The 26,452-nt window shown below is 42.8% G+C and overlaps 1 protein-coding gene across 1 annotated transcript; it reads right to left on the reverse strand.

The window, feature by feature from the left end:
* Positions 1-4,259: 4,259 nt before the first annotated feature.
* Positions 4,260-26,452, reverse strand: NUMB (numb homolog (Drosophila); the record flags this gene model as incomplete). The annotated part of the gene is made up of 9 exons (XM_010187852.1): positions 4,260-4,978; positions 6,683-6,826; positions 7,682-7,831; positions 9,751-10,053; positions 11,869-12,070; positions 13,554-13,694; positions 15,800-15,874; positions 21,022-21,054; positions 26,378-26,452. Coding segments are annotated over 9 exons (1,842 nt in total), but the record flags the coding sequence as incomplete, so codon positions are not given.

Consider the following 26,452-nt stretch of genomic DNA (forward strand, 5'->3'; position numbering starts at 1 on the left):
CAGCTGCAATGTCACATTACTGCAACTGGTTTATTCCTGTAGATCTTAGACAAATTTCTAGTTGGGTCAGTTTGGTTTCTACTTGATTGGAATCAGCTTTGGCGTGAAAAGCAGCAGCAACGCTTCACAGAAAGCTTAAGACAAAATAGAAGAATACTTTTAGCCCTTTCTGTATGCTAGGGGTGATTTCGCTGGATATACCAATGCTGTTACCTGTTCTGAGATGCTGCAGTTTAAATATCTCAGCAGATAATGGTATATTTTTTTTCTGAGCCAGAACGGGGCTGCTGAATTTGTTGCAAAGCTGGGCCCGGTGGTAGCGTTGTGCCAAGTTTCAGCTTGGGGAGGCGAATAATATACACAGAGAAATATGTGTAGGGGCATTGGACTTGCTGGAATAAACCTCCTGGTGATCTGTTTTGGTCTCAGGAAAGTCTGGCTCTGGATGTGGCCTGCGCTGAGGCCCGCTGCTATGGGCTGACAAGCAAAGACCTCCAGATGCAGAGCAGCTACAGCTGAACCATGTCCTTCATTTCAAGACTAACCCTGAGTGGCAGTGGGAATGCATAGGATGCTCTGGAAGTGTCGGGCATTAAGGAGGGAGTGTGGGGACCTGAGTTTATGTAATGATTTGTTAAACCAGGAAAGGCCCTTGGGTGTCTTCAGCATCTCAAAATGGAATTACAACTTCGGAGCAGGAGCATTTTTCACAGCCTCCACGGTCTTGTTTTACCCGAGCATCAGCCCCAACAGCCTCTCATTCCAAACTCCCTGCTGAGGCTTGGATGGGTTAGTTGTATTAATTAGCACCATTACCCATTTATTATTTGCATAGATGCAGCTATAAACTAGTAGACTGGCGTGCAGTGTTGATGTTTTGGGTTGGGGAGGTGGAGGATTGACTGTATTGTTGGTGGTTTTTTTTTCCTTCTCCTACTTCTGTTACTTTATTTAAGGCTTCTAAGGCAGGCAGCCAATGCAGGACCGTGCTCACACCACTCCTCTCCTTCAGTCCAGGCTCAGTACTCAGGGCAGCAGTAATACATAGGTGTAAATCCCCAGGCTTGGCAGCCTAAAGCTGGTTTGGACTCTAAATCCAGTAAATCAGTTCAGCTGCACCTAAAAATAAGAATTCCTCACCTAATGAGCGTGCTCTTTTCAGCACAGATGTGGCTTCAGGATTGGAGACACTGCTTTAAGATGCACACAAACTGAGAAGTCTAGAAGCAATCCAGTAAAAGAGCAAGAAGTGAGAGTCATACAGCTCTTTAGGGGTGGGTCTTCCTGTGGTTTGGTAGATTCTGCTTGCTAGAAGAGACAAAAATACCTGTTATTATTTTTTGCAGGTAAGACCCTTTAATTTGATAAGGAAAAGCTTCATGGAAAGTGTTACAGCTTAAGGTTTGAAGTTGCCATCATTGGGTATTTGAGCAATGCGATGGTTCTGAGAGAGCTTTTAAATATGTTTGCACATAATCTTGCCTTTAACGTCTGCTCCTGCCTATTGAGACCAGGCCTAATCACAGACCATGTAATTCCAGTCTTCATGAAGCCCTCTCAGTTCACCTGTGGCAGGCATGGAGGGCAGTCAAGATCCATGGACCTACACAGGAGCAGGGTTACAAGTGGATTGTTGTTGTAGCCGACCCAGACTAAGCAGTCAGTTCTGCAATATCCCTTTCCACTGTGTCAGAGGCTCGATTTTTAGAGAATATTTAAATGGTCTGTGTAGTCAGCTTTCATTTAGGCTGTATGGTTATAGCAGATGCGGCCAGGGAGCCTTCTCCAAATGCACAAGGGCTTTAGGAGCCACCTGCACACGGAGGGGCAGGACTGGAGCACTGAAGGTGCTTTGGTTAATTTGGTGGTTTATTCTCTGACCTCCTTTCGGCTGCAGAAAGGGGATGCAGTAGGGATGGTATTTGAAGGCAGGTGCTTTAAATACGTGTCACCACTGGAACAGTTAAGTACAGGCTCTTTTTATACTTTCACCATCACTCAGGCAAGCCGTATTTCCCCCTCCCTGCGGTACCACTTAACTGCCCAACTGAATGTTTACTTTTCATGACTTGAAAATCAAGATGATGGTTTTCTTCCCAAACAATGGACTGTGGGAAGGTCACGTCTTCCTTTATGGTTATCTCCAGGGCAGGGGAAGGGTGTAGCTGTACTGGGCTATTTGCAGCTGAGCTTGGGGCACTGCTGTGAAAGATAGAGAACTAACAGCAGAAGCTATCCCTGCTTTCTTTCCTGTTATAAAGGTCTCCGAATATTTGCTTGCTTTTTGAAAGCTGAAAACCGCATTGTACCAACTGAAATCCCATAGGGCTTGTTGGCCATTACTATTCCTGTCGCACCAAAACCAGGTAAGAATCGGTCTAGAAAGGAAAAGGTCTCAGTTTTCCAGGCCATGTCAGACTCACTGTGCTTGGCTGGAAATGGAAACCACTGGCAAGCTCAACTGCTAAGGCCAAACAAAGGGAGGTTTCTTCCCCTGCAGGTTACGAATTCTGACTTTTCCTTGTGGCTGAACTGACGTAGTGCACAGAAAAATGCAGCAAGAACCAGACAGACTGACAGGGCAGATATCAGCTCACTGGAAGAGCAGAAAAGGAGTGAAAATACACTCTCGTCTCACATGGCTCTTAGGATCTTCGCTCTTTTTTCTTTAGAAGCAGGGGAGAGGAAAAACAAAGGAATTTTCCTCTTTTTCCCTTTTAGAATGTTAGTGTCTTCATGTTTGTCTCTGTGTAAACACTCAGTGTTAGAAAATACAGTGATGCAAAGCCCGAATCCGATGTTTTCAGTAAAGCCTTCCAGTTCAGAGCTTTATTTGCAAGTCCCTACCACGGTGTACAAAATGAGGTTACTGAGCTTACAGGGTGGCAAGCAGGGCTCACCTACATTCACCAGATAACACAGAAGATACCCAGCACAGCAAATCCTGAAAACTGAAGGGAGGGGACAGGGAATCAAGCTTTCACAGACAGCACTTCTACCACCAACATTTATTTCTGTTAAAGCAGATTATAAATCATCAGTACAAATATATATAACTTACATTTGCTTGTAAGGCCAAAGTTTAAAAGTAATGTTAAAACGAGATGGTTTTCACAAGTCACCAGAGGCAGAACCTGGACCAGCTGCAGCCTTAACCACGAAGTTTCACAAATCAGTGGAAAAAGTAATAAAACCAAAGTTAAAAAACCTCTAGGATCTATTGACAGACGAACAGAAAATGGTCTCCCAGGTAGCCCCAGGCTGTAGATATGGTTACAGTAAGTTGTCACAGTAGTGTTAGAACCAACAGATTAAGAGAAAGAAACTGCAGCAATACATGAAAGGAAAAAACCCATACTAGGATATCATATGTAGCTCGATTCCAATAAAACCCAGGAAATTTTCCCCATGGTTTTCGAACCATGACAATACTGTTCTTTAATTTTCTTTATTTAAACCTACGATATAATGACATATTGGTTGTGATTGTTGTTGCAATATGCTACTTACAATGAACAGATACAAGAACAAGCTAGAGCCCCTTTTTTTCCACCCCCACCCTCCCTCCCCCCATATTACTTACAATAAGAATCGGAGATAAATCAATCTTATGTACAATTTCTTACATCCAACCCCCTTTTTGTTTTTTTTTTAATCCTTTGGCAAGATTACTTACAACTCATACAGCTTTTTTTAATATCCAACTATTTAAAATATTCTAAATGCATAAAAATAAAGATTTTGGCTTTACTTTAATCTTTACATATAATATTCACTTTGTTACTCAAAATGGAAGCTCAACTTTTTTCCACAACCCTTGCTCTCGCTCAGCAGGTGACAACCTCCCAACCCACCTCCACCCCCCCCCCCCCACAAAAACATTTTTTTTCCCTGATGGGGAAACGTCCAGGACTCGCAGGGCTTGAGAAGGCCAAGGGTACGAACTGTGCCTCCCGATGGTGCTGCCAAACAGCCTTTGGGACTGGGTGCCTTGCTTTGCTCCGATTGACTTCCAGCTTTCCGAGTAAGGAGGGAACGCAGACTGGGGTGGCTCCAGGACTCCTTTCAAGAACTGCACATTTAATTCTCTGTATGCTTATATCCTCCCCGTAATTGCTCCCTCTTTCTAATTCATTTTCAGTTGAAAGGGACCTTTGGGATTATCTGATCAGAAAACAGTCCCCCTCTGCTCCCTTTATTCCTCTATTCTAATGTACAATTTCTCCAAACCCTTCCTCCCCACCCCCCAGCAGGACTGCTTAAAGTTCAATCTCAAATGTCTTCTGTAAATCACTTGAGAAGGGGTTGGTTGGAGAGGGATTAGTGCGCTGCTTTGCCTTGCTCTCCAGCGCTGCCCACTGTGCTTCAAACGGGTCTACCTGCGGAGCAGCTGCAGGAGGGGGCTGCGATTGCTTGTCCTCCGCAGCCCATTTGCCCCCCTCGACGCCGTTGAAAGCGGCAGAGCCGTTGTGCTGCGCGGGCGGATTGAAGAAGGGGCTGGTCGTGGCGCTGCCGCCCTCGTACTGCGGGAACGTCTGCTGTTTGACAAGGCTGGGCGACTGGTGCGGGTGGGCCGCCGGAGCGTGGCTCGCGGTGCCAAAGACGTTGGCTACCATCTGGGAGGGGGTGATCCCGACCACGGGGACGCTCGGGGCTGCGTAGGTCATCCCGTTCGCCACAGCGTAGGGCTGAGCTGGGATAAACGCTGGCTGCATGGGGGGGACCACTCCCACCGGCAGCGGCTGAGGCGCGATGAAGGTGCTGACTGGGAAGGCTGGTCCTGACTGGGAAGCTGCTGGAGGGGGCTGCAGTATTTGCTGCGGGGCCGGGGCTGGGGCCGGGGCTGGCTGCTGTTGGGCTCTGACAGTCTTTGAGACCTCTTCCAACCAGCGGTCTGCCTCGGACGGAGTACGGCGGTGGTTTCCTTGGAAGAGACTCGGTGAGGCCGCACCCGAGGAGGTGCTGCTCCATTCAGTGCCTGGGAAGGAAAGCATGGGGAAGTCACTGACATTTTCACTCCTCACCCTTTTAGCAGCTAGAAAGGCTGGAGGACGTACACAAGAACAGAGGCCTTTCCCCTCCACGGGTGAAAGACTGCTACCAACTTTGCTACCAACTACTGGAAGCATCTTCATGCATCCACTCTACTGTTCTTACAGGGAGACACTGGCCAAGAAGGGGTAAAGAGCAGCTTCCTCACTAAAATGCAGATGTATTTTTCTCTTCATAGCAGGAGAGCTGCTGCCTGCACTCACAACTTAGGGGCAATGATCTAGTCCATAACCACTGATCTAGTCCACAACCACCAACTGCTCTAACTGGAGTCTATCTGTTTCTGAACGCAGAGCTCAGGCCCTGTGGTTTGTTACAGCACAAAGCTGTAAGAAACCGTTTTTAAGACCTGTTTGCTCTGTTTCCTAAATTAAGGCTTTACCCTCTAAAGGACAGTAATGTAATGGCACTGGGAGTTCAAGACAATGTTCAATTTTCTGTCCCATACACGCTGAAGTCAAGGGTGAGTGCTCGCTATGCTATACATGAACATTTAAGGCAATACCTCTAATCAAATTACTACATGGTATGTAAACTGTACTTACTATGGCTCCTATCTATTCTTCCTCCATCTCCACTCCTTCTTCCTTTATGTTAATCATATTCAGGCTGTTAACTTCTCTATCTCTTTTACAATGTTTATCACTTAGCATTTTAGACTTTTTTCTTCTATAAAACCAGCTCTGATTTCAACTCAAAGATTTAAGAAAAAAATAAAATAAAACTGTCATCATTTCCACTCCTCCCACAGTTCCAAACTCTCTCCCACCAGCTGAACTCTCATTTTTCTTCTCCCTGCAGTTTCTAATTACATAGGGCCGTGCCAGGTTTCCAGTGTGATGGGAAAAGCAACCAGGGATGCTAGAGATGGCTCTGCACTTCATGTGTTACTTGGTGTTTTGGAGGACTGGAAAACCATTACTGCTCAGTAGTCTTCAGTCAGGCTGATGTAGTTAAACACCATCTGAACAGCAGCTTTCTGTTCTTTTTACAGTGGAAGCTGCTGGGGGCAGAGCTTAGGGACTCTCTCTCTAGTGGGACAAGACTTACTGAAAATGGGTCTGGTACCATTACAAGGCCAAGCAGAACCTGCTACTTCTAGCAAAGTTTCTCTTTTGGAGTTGAACTTACACCAGGAAATTATGTTAGTTTGACTGCATCCTTCTAGCACACGTATCCACATGGATGACAGCCACTGAAGTACTATAACCATAACTACAGATGAGGACTGGAGGGACAGGCTAAACTTATTAAACAGAACCTCTAAAGCCTTTAAGCAACAACTTTAATCTTTCCTTACAGAAGTTAGTGGAAAGAACGCACTAAAATTATTTGAGGTACACGGATTCTTTCCCCTTCATCCTCAAACATACACTATTTCATTACTTCCCTTTTTAAGCACTAGATTTTCTAAAACGTTGCCAAAATAAGAATCAGCCCAGCTTATAGACTCAGAACCAGCGAGTTCATCGCTTCCCTCCATCCACTCCTGCGAAAGGCTACTACTTCCAGCTTTTGTTACTGTTCCTTCCACTTGCCATTAAGTGCCACTGACAGCTGCCTCATGGGCTCAATTAGGCTTTTGATCCAAGTTCTCAGAGCAATGCACAGGCTCGACTTCCACTCTTACCAGTGACCATGGCTGCAGCTCCAGTGTTAGCAGCAGGAGCATGAGCCCAGGGATTGGTTTCACGAACTGGCATAGCTGTGGACACTACAGCAGCCTGGGATGATTTAGCAGCAAGCACACAGAAGGCAGAGGCAGTGCCATTAACTAAAATGGGAGCAGACAACATCAGTGCGATTAATTCATGCAAGGCATGCACATGACTGGAATATTAGTGGGCCATGTCATACCTATCAACACGCAACAATTTTAGACACTTCCACACGACAGCAGTTTGTGTGAGTGAGCCAGATTGGACTGACAGTCGATAACGCCAGTAAATTCCATTTCACCAAGCCAACGCTTGTTAACAGAGTTGTGGGATGGTGGATTTTTATGGACTTGATGAGACCTCGAGTTCTGATCACCGGCTGAAGTTAAATTTGTTGTTTTTCTAGAGAAGAGATGCGGCTCACCAGAAGTTACTGTATGATTAATTTTAGATCCAAAAGAAGACCGTGTTTTAGATAGGAAGTAACAACAACCACACTTAAGAAGGAGAGGTTCTTTTTTTCCACACAACTCATATAAAAGCATATCAGCGAAAAGAAGATTGGAGGCTGCTATGACTTCCATAGCTGGCATCTCTCCACATCTAAGAGTTTGTGTGAAAAACCAGTAATCACAGGGTGGCATAAAACTTCTTCCCTTGAGGGATTTGGTTCCTGTGATGCACAGTTGGTAAGGATTTTGCAGTTCAGGAGGCAGAATGTTCAAACAGCCATTATCTCAAAGCCAGTCCTCTTTACAGGTAACTATCGTGTGGTAGGTGCATGAACTTCTTGTTACAAACGAAACCACAGAAAAACTAAACGGACAAGATGAATAAAGCAGGATGCATTCCCCCAAAATACTGATAACAGGACTTTCACAAGAAACTAAGACCATGTGGTACTGAAAAGCGACATCGTGTGCATTCAAGCCTCATCCAGCATGACCACAGCATGCAGAGAAGTCACAAACCTTGAAAGGCCGGAGACTGTGGTGCAACTACTGTCACCGGTTTGGTCATGGGGGCTGAGGAGAAGGGATCTTCTGATGGCGCGCTGAAAGCACTGGTGATCTGAGAGCACAGGGCACTAATGCTGTCTGTTTCCCCTTCTACCTCAGGGACTAAAATGTAAACAGAAGTCATTATATCGGAAGTTTAAAGGATACAGAAACAATTTACAAATACCAGTGTGAAATTGGAATATAATTAGTTCCCTTATGTCCCAGATGTTCCTGCTACTGATTTGCATTACGGCTTTAAGACCAGTGTTGAAGACGTGACCTGAAGTAGACTGCCACATTAGTGTTATTTTGTGATGAAGTCAAGAGGGTAAGGAGATCAGCGCTCCAGATTTAAGGTCAGTCATTGCTGCTTCTGTGTTAATGCAAGAGGATGTTCATTTCAGAAAATAAAAGGGTTTTCTATAGCTTTAGTAGAGATCTAAATCTTTCCGTATTAAAGTGCTAAACATATCAAGGATTTGGAACCAAGATTTGGCACTCTGCGAAATGAAAATGCTTATGATAGATTTAAGTGCTCCGACAACACACTTCCACAGTGACTACATGGAGTTTAAACGTGCTGACAGCAACGTGCAGAGGCAGTTTAAGCCTAGAGTCAGAATGTTGACTGCTCCAGTTCAGCTGAAAGTCCCAGCTCCTGTGATACAATTACAAAAAGCAAAAGCCGAGTGCCCAAATAAAACGGACACTGTTTTAAACCAAGTATCAGCATAATGAGGATAAAGCAACATCTGGACTAAAGCTGCCGACTTACCAGATGTTCTCATTACTACTAATTGCACTGCTTTTCAAGAGTACTGATCATCAGCCCTTCATTGCACAGAACTGACACAAGTAGGCATAATTAAACATAAATGGTATAAGAAAAAGATGTCTGGACACAACATGCACCATGTCCAAAATTCAGGGAAAGGTTTGGGGGATACTCCAATACAGTGCATGTGGTGTGACAGCACTGGCAGTCGCATACATGGGAACATGCACCAGAAATTCTCTGAATCATGAAATAAGACTACGTCTGGACACAACATGCACCATATCTGAAATTGAGGGGTAAGCATGCTCAAAAATTGACCCTTTGAGGGCTATTCCAATACAGCGCGTGTGGTGTGACAGCACCGGCAGTGGCATTCATGGGAACATGCATCAGAAATGTCCTACATCATGAAAAACTCCCATTGTAGCCTGCTCAGTGAGCATCGCTAGTAAGCAGTACACTATTACTGTTAAAATGAAACGCTCAGTGCTGGTCTTAAGGCACAGGTCACGAAATAAGGATTATTAGACTGCGTATTTTTGTTGGTTTTCCCTTTGCCACAGTGACTTTTATTTTAAAGCTTAAGACTCTAAGCTAACTCTGTTGCCAAGTGAGAGTACAGCTGGCCTGCAGGGTAACTTAGCTAAGGGGATTCCAGGACATTACGCAAGGTGCTGAGCACCCCAGATGTTTACTTTGGGATGACTCTAGAAAAACCCCACTAGCATCATGTGAAAACTGCACCACACATTACTGATACAACCAGCTGTACCACCTGAACAGTAAAGTTTCCTTTAATGCAAGGTGAAAAAGCCATTTCATTGCTCTCAAAAAGAAGAACTCAGGCAGAAGGAAAGATTGCAGAAAAGTATCACAAGATCCTATGACAAGGAGTTAAGGCCTTGAAAGGATTTGCCTCTCAAGATGCCCTGGAGGAACTGGTTCAGTGGCTCAGAGGAAAAAGCCAGCACCTACTAACTCACCAGCACCCGTTCCTGGAGCACTTCAAGCTCTGTGCTCCAGTATTTCAGACAGTGATTGGAACTGTTTGTCTTCTGCATGTGAATACTGCATTTGAAATTCTTGCCTATTCCCAAAGCAGAAGCTTTCTGATGTGGTGATGTTTGTTCGTGAGAAATGATCCACATGAGGCAGGAAGAAGGATTTACTAGAAAATAAGGAGTTATTTGAAGCCACAGAGAAGGAAAAAAAGGAAGAGGCAATTTAAAGGTAAAGTTTCACTGGAACCATTTGGCTTTACCTGAGTTTTTCATGGGGAAATCGGTCTTCCTTTGCACTGTTGAAGGCAGCTCATTGATTCGCAAAGACAACTGGCGTTTAAAAGGAGACATCTTTTGGCTAAGGGCAGGGAAGCCCCTGAAAGACCCTTGCCTGGCAAGCTGTTCTATAGGGGCATGCCTCCGGGGGATGGCGTGGGGATTGCTCGTTTCTTTATCCAGAGAGGCAGCAGCTTCAGCAGTAGGAGAGGTTGGTGAGCCAGAAGAGGGGGCAGTATTGTTTGGTGCAGCACCTGGCACTACTGTTTTCACTTCTGTTTCAACTGCTGGAGGAAAGAGGGTGATGTTAGAAGAGTAAAGCAATGTAGTGTTCAACTGCCTGCCCCTACTCCCATTTGTTCTGAAAGAGAAATGGCAGGAATTTGCATAACTAGTCCTCTGCCAAACAAGTTTCTAATACTCCAGCAGAAAAATACCTTCTGTGTATCTTCCCTGTCTTCACCGTGTCACTCTACATTCATCCAAAAGTCTCCAAAGCAAAGCTTACTACAGCTAGCCACTTCATAGAAATAATAGCCTTAAATACATACTATTTCTAGCTGTTCCTGAGACCCCAGGCCTAGAAATACTTGCAATTCATTTATGATTAAGACCGAAAAGCCTATTGCCTGTTTGAGACCTTTATTTTGCCTCACACAGAACTATGACCAAAATACTAATACAAACTGTATGAAGTGACTTAGGCTGGCAGAGCTCAGCAGCAGCAGGGAACAGAACACAGCTCGAGGACCTTCTTTTAAAAGCCACCCTCCTACCCCTGCAGAATCAGCAGCAACAGCCAAACACCCCGCACAAGTTTGAATTGGCTCTGGGGGCAATAAACACAGCTCATCAGCACAGCAGCAGAAGAGGCAACCTCACTATCTGATGTGAACTCTTATTTTACCTGTATTGCTTTCTGGACATCTTAGGAAAAACAGTGACTTTTTTTGTTGACACATAATGGAATAACTGGAAGTCTGGTAAAAAAAGGAGCCACACCAGAGATTTTTGAGGAGCTGGAATGGTAGGAAGAACTAATTATGTTGTCTTGCAAGCTTCACTACCCATGAGTTGCAGCTGCTCGTTCAAGTGAAACTTTTTCAATCAGTCTTTCTTGGAAAGGATTTCACACACCTTCATTGAGTCAGGACTTTGACTCATGCCCTCCAGTAACAAAGGCCTTGTGTTTAAGCTTCATTTAGCACATTCTAAATCTAACGTATGGGAACAAGCAGATGGATGATGAAAACGAAGAGTAGAGTTTTGCAATCGAGTGGCAGCACAAAACTTGCTGTGGAACCCTCTGAAACAGAAGTTCAACTCCATGGTAAAGAGGGCTGCGAACAACATTTATAACACTTACTTTTTTGATAGCTGTAGAACTCCACTAATAATAAAACTTAGGTAAGAAGTTCTACTTTCACTTGAATTTCAGAACATGGTAAGTGGCATCTTAAATGGCTAAGAAGTAAAAACGAACTCCTCTCAAGTCAGTTAGTTACTAGTTTTGGATCTAACTGACAGTGCAACGGTTATGTGTTTTACAGGGAGGGGGAGGTGGTTTTGGTTTGGTTTCTTTAGAAAGCACACTGATTGATCTGTTCCTCCCTCACGTACTGTAACTCTAAACATACACTTTGTCACCTGCCTTAAAAACCAAAATAAAAATACATTATTTTCTAAGAAATCGACATATTATTTTCTGTTCATTCACCATAAGCTTTAGGCTGCAAAAAGGACTATAATATCTGGCAAACTTGTTATATTTTTATAACACTTTTCTAATAAAGCCTTCTACAGTGTGGTACCTACGGTGCTCTCTGCCATAAAGCAAGCTGACAAAACGAAGCTGGAGCAGCTTTCACAAACAAAACCACTTGCTTTTTTTCTAGAGATGTGGGAAAATGCACTAAGAGTGAATCTGGGAGCATTTTTCACCTTGTGAAGCGGTAAGTGTCTGGGAATCCGATTTGTACATCAGGAGGTTCAAGAGAGGGAACGTTGCAAGGACGTTAAGCCTCAATCCTTGCACAGGCTCCAATTCGCCCCAGTGCTGGTTTTACTCACTATGGATGATTGTGCGTGTTGCACCCCCGTACCTTTAGCATCCGGCATCTGTCTCATGATTTCCTCTCTCTCTGCTTGTTCAGTAGCTGTAGTGACCCTGAACGACCCCTCTCTAGTGAACGTGGTTCTGCTGGCATCGAAGGTGGCAGTCACTCCACACTCCTTCTCCCGCTTCTGCTTTCGCTCCAGGCATGCTGCGAACGCACAGCCCACGGCGTGACTCAACCTTTCCCCCTGCACAAGACAACACCGTGTCACACGGTAACTGGGACACAAACACACGCGTGCTTCAAGCATCGCAAAGGGATAACCTGCCTTTACGAGAGGAAGCTAATTAAGGCATTAAGGAGAACTCCTGTAATTGGCCACCTTTTGTATGGCTCTAAAATTAAACCCGGTATATAAAGACTTCAACGACTAATGCACAAGCAGCGTTCAAGAAGGCCACCCAGAAATGAGAGAGGTTGTCAGATAATCTGTTTAGTTCAACTGGTGCTAAGATGCTGGTGCGATAACGTGCCTGCACAGATCCCTTGCCTCCGGATACATTTGTGCACAAAGAAATGCTTGTGAAGCCATCTTAAGCAGGTGTAAGTCCTGAAGGACAGGTAAGTGCAATTCCCAGATGGAGAAAGTTTACAGAGGGCTCAGGGGGACACTACTGTTGTGTGCAAGTGTGAAAATTAAAAGTACAACGGTGATTACTTACACCTCGTAATGGCCCTGACCAAATGCACATGTTAGTATTAAGAGTGCCTTCTGAAAAGCACTTCCGTTATTAACCAGTGAGGTCAAAAGGATCCACTGCCCCGCAGCTGCAATAAGGAAAGGAAATTCACGTCGGAGGAAGACCAGCAATCCAGCGGCTACAGTTGAGTCAGAGGTGCTATTGCTACCAGCAGCTCAACTCATCTGTTGTGATCAGTAAGTGAACTGACCTGTTATTCACAGAGGAAAACAGAAATGCTCCAGCTCTAACGCAAGTTTAAGGGGGAATTTTTAACTTCATTGTTTCCCTTTAAAGAAAAATGATAAATTGTCAAGTACAATTGCTCTGAACATGCAGCTACGTGGAGCTCACGCAATGAATCCGAATGAGGTTTCAAGCGCTTTGTGTAATATAGGCGGGATCCACCGAAAAGCAGAGAGGAAAAGGCCAGATCAGGGAGTTAACTAACTAAGTTAACTAACTTCAGTCTGCACAGCAAGAGACTGATGGAGGTAACTTAGTTTCAGACCTTCTTCTGGAAAAATCTCATCACTTAGAAGCAAAGGGGATGCTAATTTAATTCAGTTTAGCTCCATCCCTTAACTTTCCATTCAAGATAGCATTCGCATACAAGAGGCTGCAATCATAACCAGTCTGTATTTACTCACTATGATCTTATCCTGGAAAAAACTGTCATTGCTGTTTCAGTTTCTGGCTGTATACATTTTCAGATGAGAATATCTTCTGTCTATTTTTAGAGGAGTAGTTCCCTTCTGCTAGAGATATCTGAGGCTGACTGCATTCCATTTATACACATCCTGGGCACCATTTCTCTCCACACGATGACACCACAGAGGGATGGCAAATAATTCAGATATAAACAATAAGAACGAAAATAATTTCCAAGCACTAAGTAATATTTTAGCTGGAGTCAAAACATATTGCGGTATTCTAGATAGTTAATTTTTTCAAGCGTGAAGCATTGGACACACATCATATTAAACTTACCGTGTCCTTTACGGCCATGAAGCAGTGGCATATCCAGCGTCTCGTCGTGCCATCTCGGCAGATGTACGAGAATGCGCGGTCAAAGTTCCTGTCTGGTGCGCAGAAAGAAACCTTCTCTATTGTCTGATCAACTATAAGATCCTAGAGGGAAAAAATCCCCCCCCACAGTAAAAGAAATGTGAGGAAATGTGAAGAAACACTTGAAGAAGTAATTTTCAGTGTTAGCTGCAAGAAGATGAGTTCTACTAAAAAGAGGATAACCTGACGTGGCTAAAATCATCTGTCAATGATTTACCAGAGACTATTCCCAGTATGAAGCAAAAAGGATGGGTGACATTTTCCACCGGCCACCTTTGGTAGAAGTGTGCCAAGGCACCACTGCAGAATTTAGGGACACAAACAATTCCTAAGATCTCTCCTCTACACTATGGAGCTCGTGGGTTTTGGTTTATTTTATTGTTACAGCAGCTCAGGATAACCCGACGTGGCTAAAATTATCTGTCAGTGACTTTACCAGAGACTATTCCCAGTATGAAGCAAAAAGGATGGGTGACATTTTCCACCGGCCTCCTTTGGTAGAAGTGTGCCAAGGCACCACTGCAGAATTTAGGGACACAAACAATTCCTAAGATCTCTCCTCTACACTATGGAGCTCGTGGGTTTTGGTTTATTTTATTGTTACAGCAGCTCTGGTAGTCTTGCAGTCCAAAGCTCTTTACTGTGGTTGAAACACACCGCTGAAACTTATGGGAGAGGTCTGCAGGTGTGAGAAGGTCTAGCAGCTGCTACACAAAAAGCAAAAGCTGATCTGCTCATTAGCTAAGCAGGGATGCAATGGAAAAGCACCAGCAGTGCTGGTAGAACCAAACACCCCTGATTTGTTTTCACAGACTGATGGGAGAAATGATTCTAAGGAGGAGAGAGTGTAGTTTAACAACTGTGCTATCCTCATTAACAGTTATTTTTTCAATATTTCTTTTCAAAGTTGTTTCTTTTGGTTGGTGGACTGTACTTGGCACCTGTGCTAATGTATTCAACCACCAGGAGGCAATGATATATTCTCTTTTTCAGTCCTATGCTTATACTTTCCTCCAGGGTCCGCACAGCTTATTAAAATTCAATTTTAAGATATTACATCTATGCAGTAACATTTCTAAAAATAATACATGTATTATTATTTTTAAATGAGGCAATCAGTATACTGAATTCACCTACATCAGTATGTTTGTATTAGAAACTGAATTCTTAAGAGACAGGAACTTCAGTGCTGATGAATGACACCATAGCAGCAGCCCTGGAGAAGCGGAGCCACAGAGCAAGTATTTGACAGGCAGTTGTAGTGCAGAGGGCTATGAATCTACCTCCTTCTCAGTGCTGGCTTGTGGAAATTATATTTTAGGTTGACAGTGTACGGGTTAAATGACATGAACACAAATCAAATTCATTTCAGGCTAACGGGAGCAAAAATGGTTCCGGTAGCCATGCCATCTTTTACAGTGCTGGTACGCTTAGAGAGGCAGCCTAAAGCTCTTCTTTCTAATTGCCTCCGTCTCCAGAAAACCAAGGGCTGTTTGCTATTACTTGCACATGGGCTTCTTGGTGGTACATACTGTGCTATTTCGCAATAAAAACATTGCGAAGCCATCTAGAAGGATGCCACGAAATCATTAATCTTCCACTTCAGAACAACAGCTTAGATATTAGAACTGGAAATTACCAAATTTGACCCTCAGTTACTATTTAGCTTGAGCCTGAAGGCACAACTCCTCTATTTCGTTTACTCTCTTCATTGCATTTTTGGAAGCTGGCTCTTGCTCATTCAGGCCCATTCTAGGATTTGGATGCACTGAAAATTATATTGCTTAACATGAGTTTACTCATGTATTACTATGGCAGCCTTCTGCAGTGGTGCAGAACGAAGCCAAGGGACTCTCCAAGTTCATACCAACAGAACTTATCATGAAAAAAAATTGTTCTTCTGGTACTTGCAACAAAAAATATTCCAAGCTTGTGCTTCCTGCCACGTTTTATGAAATGTGTCTTGGGAGCAGTGTGGAATTAAATGAGGAAAAAAATGAGCAGGCATACACATGTTTACAAAGCAAGAAATGCTTAAACTAATTATACACTTCAGTCGTCCTTTCAAATACCAACATTTGCATCAACATAAAGATCAGTGTTAGGTAAAAGTAGAGCACATACGTTATTACAGAAAGATTTAAAACTTTTGTCCAGGGAAATCTAACCTTTGTTTTCTCGTCTACAACTCTGAGTCCATCCGCCGAAACCCACAGGACTGCTTTAACGGCTTTCTTCCCGGACTTTCAAAAAAAGGGGGAAAAAAAAGGAAAGAAAAAGAACAACTTTATGCCAACAGCATCCGACTGCCACCCGCTTCCCCTTTCCAAGAACCAGAACATTAAGTGTAGACGAAGTCCACAGTCAGTAGGGTGCCCAAAGCCAGATACTCAATCCGAGTTGCAAAACATTCAGAGAACCAAGCCAAAGTCAGTATTTGAGAAACAGCACATCGTGAGGATGGGGAAAGGGCACGGGACGTGTGGAGGCAAAAACAGGGTGCACGTCCACTGACAGTAAAGAATTCAAGACTGACCAAGTGGGTGAAGAAATCCACCAGAGAGTCAGAAAACACTGATCGATAAGGAGTTACACCACAGGTAGCTTCTTCAGCACAAGTTTAAACACAGGAAAACTCTTACCTGGTCTTTCCACCAGCCCTACCCTCTGCCCCAATAGTCGCCTGGCAGAATCATGGCATCACCTTCAACCAGTGTTAAAAGCACCCAAAAATCATCAGTGTTATGAGCTTAATGCTGAGATCAATCACCCAAATGTGTTTCACTAATTTATTAAGAGCTAGATGTCGTATCTTGGAAGAGAGGTAAAAAAACCTGACTCCTTCACCATTCAGTGAGCGTCTCGGCTGGCGCAGCGGAGCAGCAGCCTGGCTTGTGGCCATGCTCTGACTGTGGGAACTTTCAGCTGCCGCAAGCAGAGGGTGAGGAACAGCGGGAAACAGAGGAAGGCTTCAGGAGCCATTTCAACCTCAGGCTCTTTCTAGACTGTGTGCTTTTGAGGGGAAAGTTACAGAAAACGGTATAAACACTTGACACAATATTCTTCTGAAGCTAATTCATTGAACAGAAAATGGGTGCAAGATGTCAGTGTCATTTCAATGATTGTTACAGAGAACTACTACTAGAAAAATTATTTTTTTCCTTCTTTTTTTGTAATGTAACTTTAATTCACAAGCCCCATGCTTTAAGCCAGCTAATAAACTCTTCTCTGTAACTTTTTCTGAAGCGCTTGGGTTTACACAGTTTGTGGCCACTGATGGCACCCGCCACAGACCACTGCACGGAGTGGAAAGCAACAGCAACAAAAAGGAGGGGGTATCAGCTAATGGCTTCATGCAAAAAATGCAATATATATTGGTTTTAATAGCTCATTGCAGATGTATAAAATTCATATTTATAGGGCAAGCAATGCAGCAAGGACACATCCTAGCATAAGCTACCACATGTTCCAAGTCTGCAACAACAGTTTTAAGGATAAAATATCGTGGAGTGAAAGTCTCCTGTTATTTCACATCGGTTTCACTCTCAGAGAAAGCAGCAACTGTGGAGAAAACAGGCCTGGCAGGACTTCTGTTTGTTTTTGGGGAGGAACTATCTGTCCCAATTTCGGAAGCAGCAATGACAACCCCAGCATTTTCAAAAAGCTTGGGAAGAACAGAGAATGGCACTGACTTGTATGGAAAGTGATGAAAAGAGAAAAGAGAGAAAATAAGCACAGCAGGAAAGCAAGCTACGGAGAAGTGCTTGCAGAAGCAAGTTTCTAAATGTCCGTCCAGCCTGCCGGATACCCCAGAGGAGGTTTAAAGGGAAAGTCTCCGGTTCTGCAGTGCCTAAGGGGAAGAGTGGAATTCACAAAGGAAGACGTACTTAAATTTACCATCGTAAGTGTTAAAAATATTGCAGCATTTAAAAGTCACTTCTAATTTTTGGTCTCAAAAGGCAGTTAATACTAATACCCACAAAATATAGTCTATATTTTCAATGCTCAGCTAGTGTCCATAGCCTAAAAGTCCCTATTAATCTCCAAAACAAATAACTTGTAGAAGTGTGTCTCCTTGAACCGTTTTAAAAAGGAGTACCAGTTTCTTATAGGCCACCAATAGTCTCAAAATGTTTCTTTCAAGCACATACAAACAATCAAGAGAAGATAATGCCTGCAGGTAACTGTCTGGTTTGAAACTGAGATTCATGTCTTCCCCCAGCAAACAGTAAAAACCTTTTTTTCTGCAGAAAAAGTGATCAGTTCCTGAAGTCTGTACTAAACAAGTCAAGTTTAACTGAGTGCATACTTCATAAAGCTGAACTACTCCTCACCTGCTATTTTACCAAATGAGGATTTGGAAACAGCTAAGACGTGGAACTTCACATTCCTCAGAACAAAATGAAAAGGCTAAAGGGCTGTCTAAGTCCTCCTCTCCCACTGGAAACACAGGGTTTCTCGTGCAAGATAACCACACATGGGCTTGCTACCCTAAGAGCAAAACAAAACACACTCATCTCCCAATTCCTTCTGCATTTATGGCAGATGCAGTGCTTAGAAGGTGAAAGTCCCTACAGTCTATATCCTAAACACACAGCTACTACGGTTGGGGAACATCTACTGAATCCTCAGCTTATCTGTGTCTACAAGTGATGTATAAAGGAACATACTTCCCCAAATCAGTTTCTATTTGCTATGCAAATCAAGGTACTGCTCTGTTACGGGTGGGATACTGCCAAGTATATCGTGATTAGAAAGCAGATATGAATGTTTGCTCTCCTGGCACACACTGGACAGAGATCAGAGCAGACTCAAGACACTGCATGGAAGTGAACTCCAACGCAGGCTCGCAGCTTGTGCAATAAACACCGAAAGGTATGGGTGACTCCAAACAAAGATATTTAAAGCAAATGGCCAATATCCACTGGAACAGTGTGGTCTTAAGTGTTGCTACCAAGGGACTCATCCAGACATCCATATCAGTAGCTTGTCTTCATATTCAAGACCTTTTGGGTGACAGGGCTGCTGGAGGAGAGCCATGTGTGGCACTGACTCCCGGGAGCCCGATTTGTCAGTGCTGGCTCAGCCCCAATAGAAACCTCACTGCTCAGCACTTCTCAGGAGGTCACTGATCTGCTCCAGTAGGAGATTTGTTATCTGGACTAACTTCAGAGTCTCCAGGAGAGTGGGCAAGGCATTTGCCCTAACAGACAACCAAAAAAACACCACAAAATTAAGTGGACTAAATCCAAAATGCACACTTCCTAATAAGCAGGGTGGGTCGTGACAATTTAACTGCTGGAAGTGATCGGAACGTGGAGATAAGTGGCAGCTACACTGTAAGCTGGAAAAGAAAGAGCAGAATTAAAGTTGCCCAATAATGCATTTTTAAAATAATTCTAAATCGTTTCCAGTCTTTCTGCCTATTTTATTCTGTCCTGGGACTTACAAACAGCTGAGGGATATATCTTGGAGCCTAAGGTATAAGAAAACAGATTTTTTCATTTCAGACTCAGATAAAACATTGCTTGATGAGCAATACACACAACCAGTAGAGGCAAAACACAAGAAAGATCACCGAATATGTCCTACTATTCATTACAACAGAAAAGCTTTCATTTTAAAATATGAAGAGCTGCCTAGAAAGACAGTTGATTTGGTTATGTTGTGTACGCTACACAAACTAAAACTGCAGGAACCTCACCTGGAGCTATCAACAGGCACACATTTTTATTTAAAGCTGACAGTATTTTCAATACCAAACGTTTCTGGGCACAAATCCATCTGGTTTACCTTTTAGGGGGAGAAAACATGGGCAGGGAAAGAAGCAAAGCTGTCTAGACTGACTTTGTGAAAGCTGGTAGAACGTTTTCAATACCATGAGTTTAAGTGGTTTCAGTGCTAACGAATGGAACTTCACAGGCTGAAGTACAAGTCCCTCTTTGGCAAAATATGAGAGTAAAAGGCAGAACAAATCTACAAGGCTGTGGGAAAGTACTGGACTACATTAAAATGCTACTAAGGTGTAATGGGGAAGCTGGCACATTTAACAGGTAACTAAAAAAGTCAAAGGCAGAATTTAGGTTCTACGCAAAGCTCTGCCCTTTTACGTCTTTACTTTCTTATGTATCCTTACATAAGTTAATACCAGCAAGCAGAAAGAAATCTACCATACCTGATCAGGTTGAGGTGGGAGGATTTCTGTTTGTCTCTTTGAAACAAATTAAGTAGCAGTTAGCATTTTGTCTGTAAAGCAAACAGCATCTTTTCACTCCAATCTTTGTAGATTCCAGCTCTTAAATTCTGTTCGCGTGTAGAACGACCTGATTAATCTGACAGATCTCCCACCTACCGTATTTTGGCCCTTCACTGTCACTACACTTCAGATGTGTGCTTGCTTCCCCAGATCATAGGAAGGAACCTGAATTGCGGAAACAGCTGTCCCTCTGAGACATGCAGCACTGAGTGAAAGGTGAAAAAGGAGCGGCTGAAAAAACTTCATTTACTCCCCAAGAGAAGCCCAAACAAATTTGTGACCAGAGAATAATCTGCTCCAAAAGATTTCTGTATGTATGGAAGTTACCAACCTGTTCGTTTCTATTTGAGCCAAGAATCATGTTATAGCAAGATACTTCAGAATCCGTACCTTAGATTAGCTCCATGTAAGAACTAAATTACACTGTTTTACAGGGATTTTAAATGCAGAAGTAGGGAACAGAAGGGAGGTAAAAGAGAGAGAGAGTGCTCTTTTGGAGATCTACACACACTGCCTTGTGGAGATGCAGAGAGCAGAAACAAAACCACCCAGCCACCGGTACAGCACATTCTTAATGAGGACAGAGTTGCTTCCCTTTGCATCTAAGACAATGTCCTCACGAAAACCACAGAAACAGTAAATTTTTCAGGTATACAGTTGTGTTGCAATTAGAAAATGATAGTAGGGAAACACCTGGTCTCATCTTCCTATGCCTTTGAATTAGGACTGTGCTCAAAAAAGAAAGGTTCAAGAGATGGTGTGTGTAGGCACACTGCTTTGTCCCAACACTAAAGCACAACAGACCCCGTCTGCTCCATAGATGTCAGCCCAGGTGATGTAGGCCCAGACAAGTTTAATGGTTTAAAAAGAAAATTCACTTCTTTTCTTTTTTATCAGGAAGACCAAATCACTTCGGAACACTGGATTTCTAATTCGGTCCATATGGATTTAAGTTTCTGTTTCGGGTTGGTTTTTTAATCATATTCTTTCTTTAAGTGACATATTTCAAAGTCTGTTTTAGAAGCAAATACTCTGAAATGGATTAGGGGACTCTCAACACCCTGATTTCATGGCAGTGCTATACCAGGGATGTAACTCCTTATAGTGCAAGCACAAACGAGGCATTAAACTTACTTTTCCAAAGAAGCCTTTGAAGAACTTCCTTTCCTGGAGGAACAGGGGGGACAAGTCGAGCGCTATTACTGTAGGTAGCTAAAATGTCCCAGGGTTTCAAACCAACAAGCACACACAAGAATAGGGTTTGGAGGGAAAGGAAGGGGTTTTTAGAGTTATCCATGAGAAGGTGCGACAGGCAAATGTGAAAATAATCCCATGAAAATGCAGATCGAAGGGCACGCACACAATTCTAACAAGCTATTGCCCTGAAATTGGTGGAAAGAAGAGAACCTCAGCCCCAATTTCATGCAAAGTGGTTACTTTCTTTTCACTCTCCCTTGTTTAGTCCCTTTTAGTTAGGTTATAAACCAAACTTGGCAGCAGACGTGGTGGTTAAACAGTTAAAATACTGTACGGGTTCTTGTGAAATGTAAAGTTCTAACTTCAGAATTGCAGTCAAGTTTGCTCTGTATTCATCACTTTCTCAAATCAAATGCTTTGTAAGCTGGAGAAGTATGTATGGCTGGTATAAAGCAGGGTTAAGCACTGCTAGCTTTATTCCATTTATGTGTTTCTTTGGTTTACATGCTACTCTTACACTTCACATCTTATGCAGTCTTCTCCAAAACATTTCATCTTACCTTGGGGTACAACTACAACACAAATGAGATCAATTTATCTTGCATTTTCTCTATAGCTTTCCAAAGCTTTATACAATATTTATACAAATACTAGATACTCATCCTACAACTCTGAATTGATCAGCTGAACAAGAACCATTTAAAGTCAGCCCAGTCAGGGACAGAGAGTCAGGCAAGTGCGAAGTTGAACTAAAACTTCCTAAATTTCTTCAGCCTGGAAGCGATTACACTGACTGCCCAATTCACGTTAAGAAAAAGGCAGTGCACAATTGTAAGCATGTTTGCATGCAGCTTAGTTTACTGCCTTTATTTTGTTACCAGACTGGGAAAAGAAAACTGCAAGGCCTGAACCTATCTCCCAGGTGAACGCTTCACCAGGCCTGGTGCTCTGCGGCACAGCCACCACTGCTGTGGGAAGCTGGCATGGAGCAGATCACTGTTCCTGCTATCTTTGCAAACCTTTTTGCTTGTCAGAAAGCTGTGGTGTAGCAGTAACCAGGAGGAAGTGGAGAATTGCAGATGAGACAGAGAGAGCCTTTGCGACAGCCTCTGACCCCGAATTAACACCGTGCAATTCCAACACATCGATCACCGGAAACAATGCCACATTAAAAATATTGCCACAAATACCCTGAGGCAGTGTCTTGAGAAAAGTGATTGACAAACAAGGTTATATTTAAAACAAAGCTGCGGTTCTGACGCAAGGCCAACAAAAGCCAGGAAACACAAAGCTAAGAAGGGAGTGTCAATCTCGACCTTGCATTTCCTGACTCGGGTGGCTGTGTGCCTCGCTGCCCAGCGTCCCTCCATGGAGCTTTTCACCGAGTACCCATAACGTATTTCTGTCAACTCGGAGGCTGTTTGAAGAACACCTCTAAGCTCAGTCAGCTGAAGAGATTCACAATTTTCAGAGGCAGGAACAGTTACATATTTGGACAGGATATGCTGAACACTAGAAGGGGAATCGATGGTTTAACCAGTGTCGTGCACATAATGAGAAGGGGTGGGATGCTGCTGCCAAGTTAAGCAGTGACTGTTGCATGACACTACATAACAGCTTTTTAAAGATAGCAAAAGTTAAAGAGATTCACCAGAAGCTACCTCGTTTTTAGGTGATGGTTAATTTTGCTCTCAGCAAAATGCTTGTTAAACAAGGTGGTTTTTTTTAATAAACTAGAAAAGGTTAAAGGAAAAGGCATCATGCAAAATGGGTTTTAAACAACACTAAGTTAATGTAGTTTAGAGATAACTAATGCACGTTTTAAAATATTAAATTAATGTCTCTTTACCTGCTAAAACAAGAACATATATTAAAACAAATGCATCATTTAAAACAAAAAGTGGCAAGTTAGAAACCAAAACTACACACTAAAGCTGATTTAAAATCAAAACATGACATGAGAGAGTATACTTTTGCCTTTACACGATGTTCCTGTACCTCAGTCAAATACACTTACAGGGGCCTTACAAAGTGATTTTCTAGTTTGCATTAAATATTTTCCAATTCAGTGAGGTGGTTCAGAAGAAACCATTTAGTGCTTAGTCCACATACAAGAATCCTACCAGATACGAAATGTATGTGCAGTCAGTAACATACCCCTACTAAGGGAAAAATGCAAGCTATGTTGGTAATATCCTACCGAGGGAAAAATGCAAGCTTGATTGCTAATACAAACCCATGTTAATAATAGCCCAATAGCTGAATACATGGGTTTCTGATCTCTTAGTGAGACTGTGGGACCATTTCAACAGAGATAAAATTGGGACATAACTCAAGTTTGTCTTCATTCATTCTAAGCAATATTAAGCCCTGCACATTATGGTACTGTTGGTGTCCCATTTCAGAACTATAAAAGTGTAACAACAGAACACAGTATGCATGAGGGATTCTCTAGCTAAAAGTGGCTTTCACTCCGTTGTCAATTAAACAACGCCTGAATAAAATGCTCACCATCATCTGGTTTCCAGTTCTGTAAGATGCAGGGCTCAAAACCAATTACACCACATTAAATAAGCCGGTAATTAAAAAAAACCCTGAAAGTTTATTTCCCACAATAAAGGGGCAGAAATACTCGTTTGCATCTTTTCTTTCAAAAAACAAAGCAGAAATTAAGCTAAGCTTAAAACCAAGATTAACATCGTTCATATTCTTCTTGACAAATCCCACAAAGTGTTTTAAAAATCCTTGTGTCGACCCTAAAAAAGAACAGATTTCAGCTCCCCGAATGAATTGCCAACTGTCGGAGAACAAGAATTAAAAGGGGGAAAAAAAAGTATCTATTAAGACAAGTGAAGAGAGACAGAACTTAATTTGTAGAAGCTACAAGAGACAAGTATTTCAACAATTCTGTCCAAGAGAACAGAACTATTATTTATTGACTGGATTTATAAAACCTACACATTACCTGCAAGGAAAACAATAAAGATTAAGAGAGGCCACATACATTTCAATGTAGTTTAACCATATGAAGAGTGAAGTTCAATTCCCCTTAAGCCAGTCTTTCAGTTTGAACGCTGCACCTCAAACTTGTAATTCTTTCAAGACCAAGGGAAAGCCCATCAAAATAACCAAGTACTGTCAAAGCAAGAGACTACCAAAAGAACAAACTGTTTTCTTATCACATTCCTTGCATGTTGAAACATCATCAGCGGTTTGGCTTTTGCTAATTAGGACAGCACAGTGTACAGAGAAGAGCTTTCAGTAACAGGAGAGTCCTGAAGAAATGCCCTCAGTTTAAAACCCAGTTGCTAGGGGTGGGGAGCCAAGGGATGGGGGAAAGGGTGGAATTGCAGAGAGCAGCTCCAAATGAACCTTGGCTCTCATGGAGTCTAGCAACTAAAGCACGCAACGTAGTTTCAGTCATGTGAATCTTCCTTTTGGGGCCCAATGAGGATTTCACCTCTGCTTCTCAACTTCCAACACTGACAAAGGAGACAATGCAAACAGCAATTGTAAAAGACACATCCTTGTGTCCAGTTTATAAACAGACCTCAAACATTTCAAACTGCAGAAGAAACCAAAATTATCTGCAGAAAAACGCTGAATTTCTGAGAATGGGTAAATTTGGAATAACACACAGCACAGAAAATGGAAATGAAATTATTTACTTTCCGAGAAAGCACTGGAAAAGTTGGATATCCAAGTCTGACATTTGACTCAGTAATTCAGGTGATCAAGAATCACAATCCTGGAATTATCCAGATTCCAGAAGAAACCGGGTGCTATGCTTTTACTGTGCCTCATTATTTATAAGCTTAGCTACACTTAACTGGCTTAAGGTTTACAAAAAAACCCCTAGAGAACAAATCCTTCACAGCAAAGCTCCCCAGAGAAGAGAATGAAAGAAGTTGCATGAAGTAGAAACTGCAGCGTTATTTGGTGTGCTAACAGAAAGTATTCCAATAGAACAAATACGGATGCAATTCATTCTGTGCTCAGTACTTGGACTTTTAGCTATGTAAGCTAAATCCATAGAACAAAACCTCATTTCTATTTTGCGTGGCCCTTTTTAATAAAATCAATGGCCGATCGCTGTTGGACTGAATAGGAACAGATGGGATGCGGCTGTAACAGGTTGCTATACGTTAGCTGAGAGAGAAAAGAATGAAAAGACTTGATTTTAATCAGAGCACTAAACCAATTCAGAAACTTTACAGCACAACAGAAGGAAGAAAAGATAACCTATAATCCCCTGATGTGTGCTAGGAAGAAGGGAAGAACCGGTTTAGTTTGAAGCCATGTGAGGTCTCACATTTGGTGAGGAAAAAAGTTATGTCCAGTAGCAGATATCTTCAGTCAGCAAAGGTGCAGTAGAAGTGTTCGATGTACTTTCAGTAATTTTTTTTGTTGGGCTGCAAGGATGCAAGAGTTTCTTCCCCTAAAGACATCACCAAAGAATGTATACAGCTAAGACACGTAAGAGAAGTGATGAAAAGTGATGAAAAGGATTGCAGTTCCCTATCTCCATTCAGAGTTCAGATTTTACCATCCCTCCTCCTCCTGTTCTCTCCAATGCCATTTTAGCCTCAGTTCCTTGACAGACTGATCACTGCCTTTCTGGAGTCTGCTATTTCCAACGGATTTTGTGGTATTACTACTGCAGGAAAGAGATGACAAGACCTCTTCAAATGAGCCACAGAAATACAAAGAGCTTTGAACGAGTGCCACTGACGGGAGCAAACGTTCCCAGAAGCCAAACTGAGAGCAGCCCACTTCATGACATACCAGAATTAGGCAGCCTGCAGGCCACTTTGAGCAGATGCAAGCCAGATTATTTCATGCATGACTACAATGTTGCAGTGCATTAGAAAAAAGCAGCCTAAATCAAGTAATGTTTTGTCTCATAAGGGTGAATTAAGTCACTATTAAAGTGGCAGGCAACAGAGGGAGAGAGAGAGAGAGGGGGAAAGGAAAAGAGAGAGGGAGAAAGAACTGTTAAAAAACAATGCTTGAAGTCCCATATGGGTACCAACTTAGTCTCAAAGGTCACAGAGGATTTTTACACATTTGTTTTGCAAATAGTTTCTGCAAGCAGAAAGAGCAGTCGTAACTCTCTCCCTCTCATCTCCAGATTAGCACGTCCCCCTGGCTGCAGCAGGGCTCTCAAACCGGCCAACTGTTCTAACGTGGGTCAAAAGTTCACTCTTGAGCTGGGGCGCTGCTGCTGAACGGACCTTTTCCAGTAACACTCACAGCCCCAAAGCCAACTGTGTCACGAAACAAATATACATACAGATTTCAGTCTCTTCACAGCATCTTCGCAGATATGCATTCCTCTGGATTCATCCACTTCGACGTGTCCCAAGTA

The sequence above is a fragment of the Mesitornis unicolor genome, unplaced genomic scaffold, assembly GCF_000695765.1.
Source record: "Mesitornis unicolor isolate BGI_N332 unplaced genomic scaffold, ASM69576v1 scaffold17597, whole genome shotgun sequence".
NCBI lineage: Eukaryota > Metazoa > Chordata > Aves > Mesitornithiformes > Mesitornithidae > Mesitornis > Mesitornis unicolor.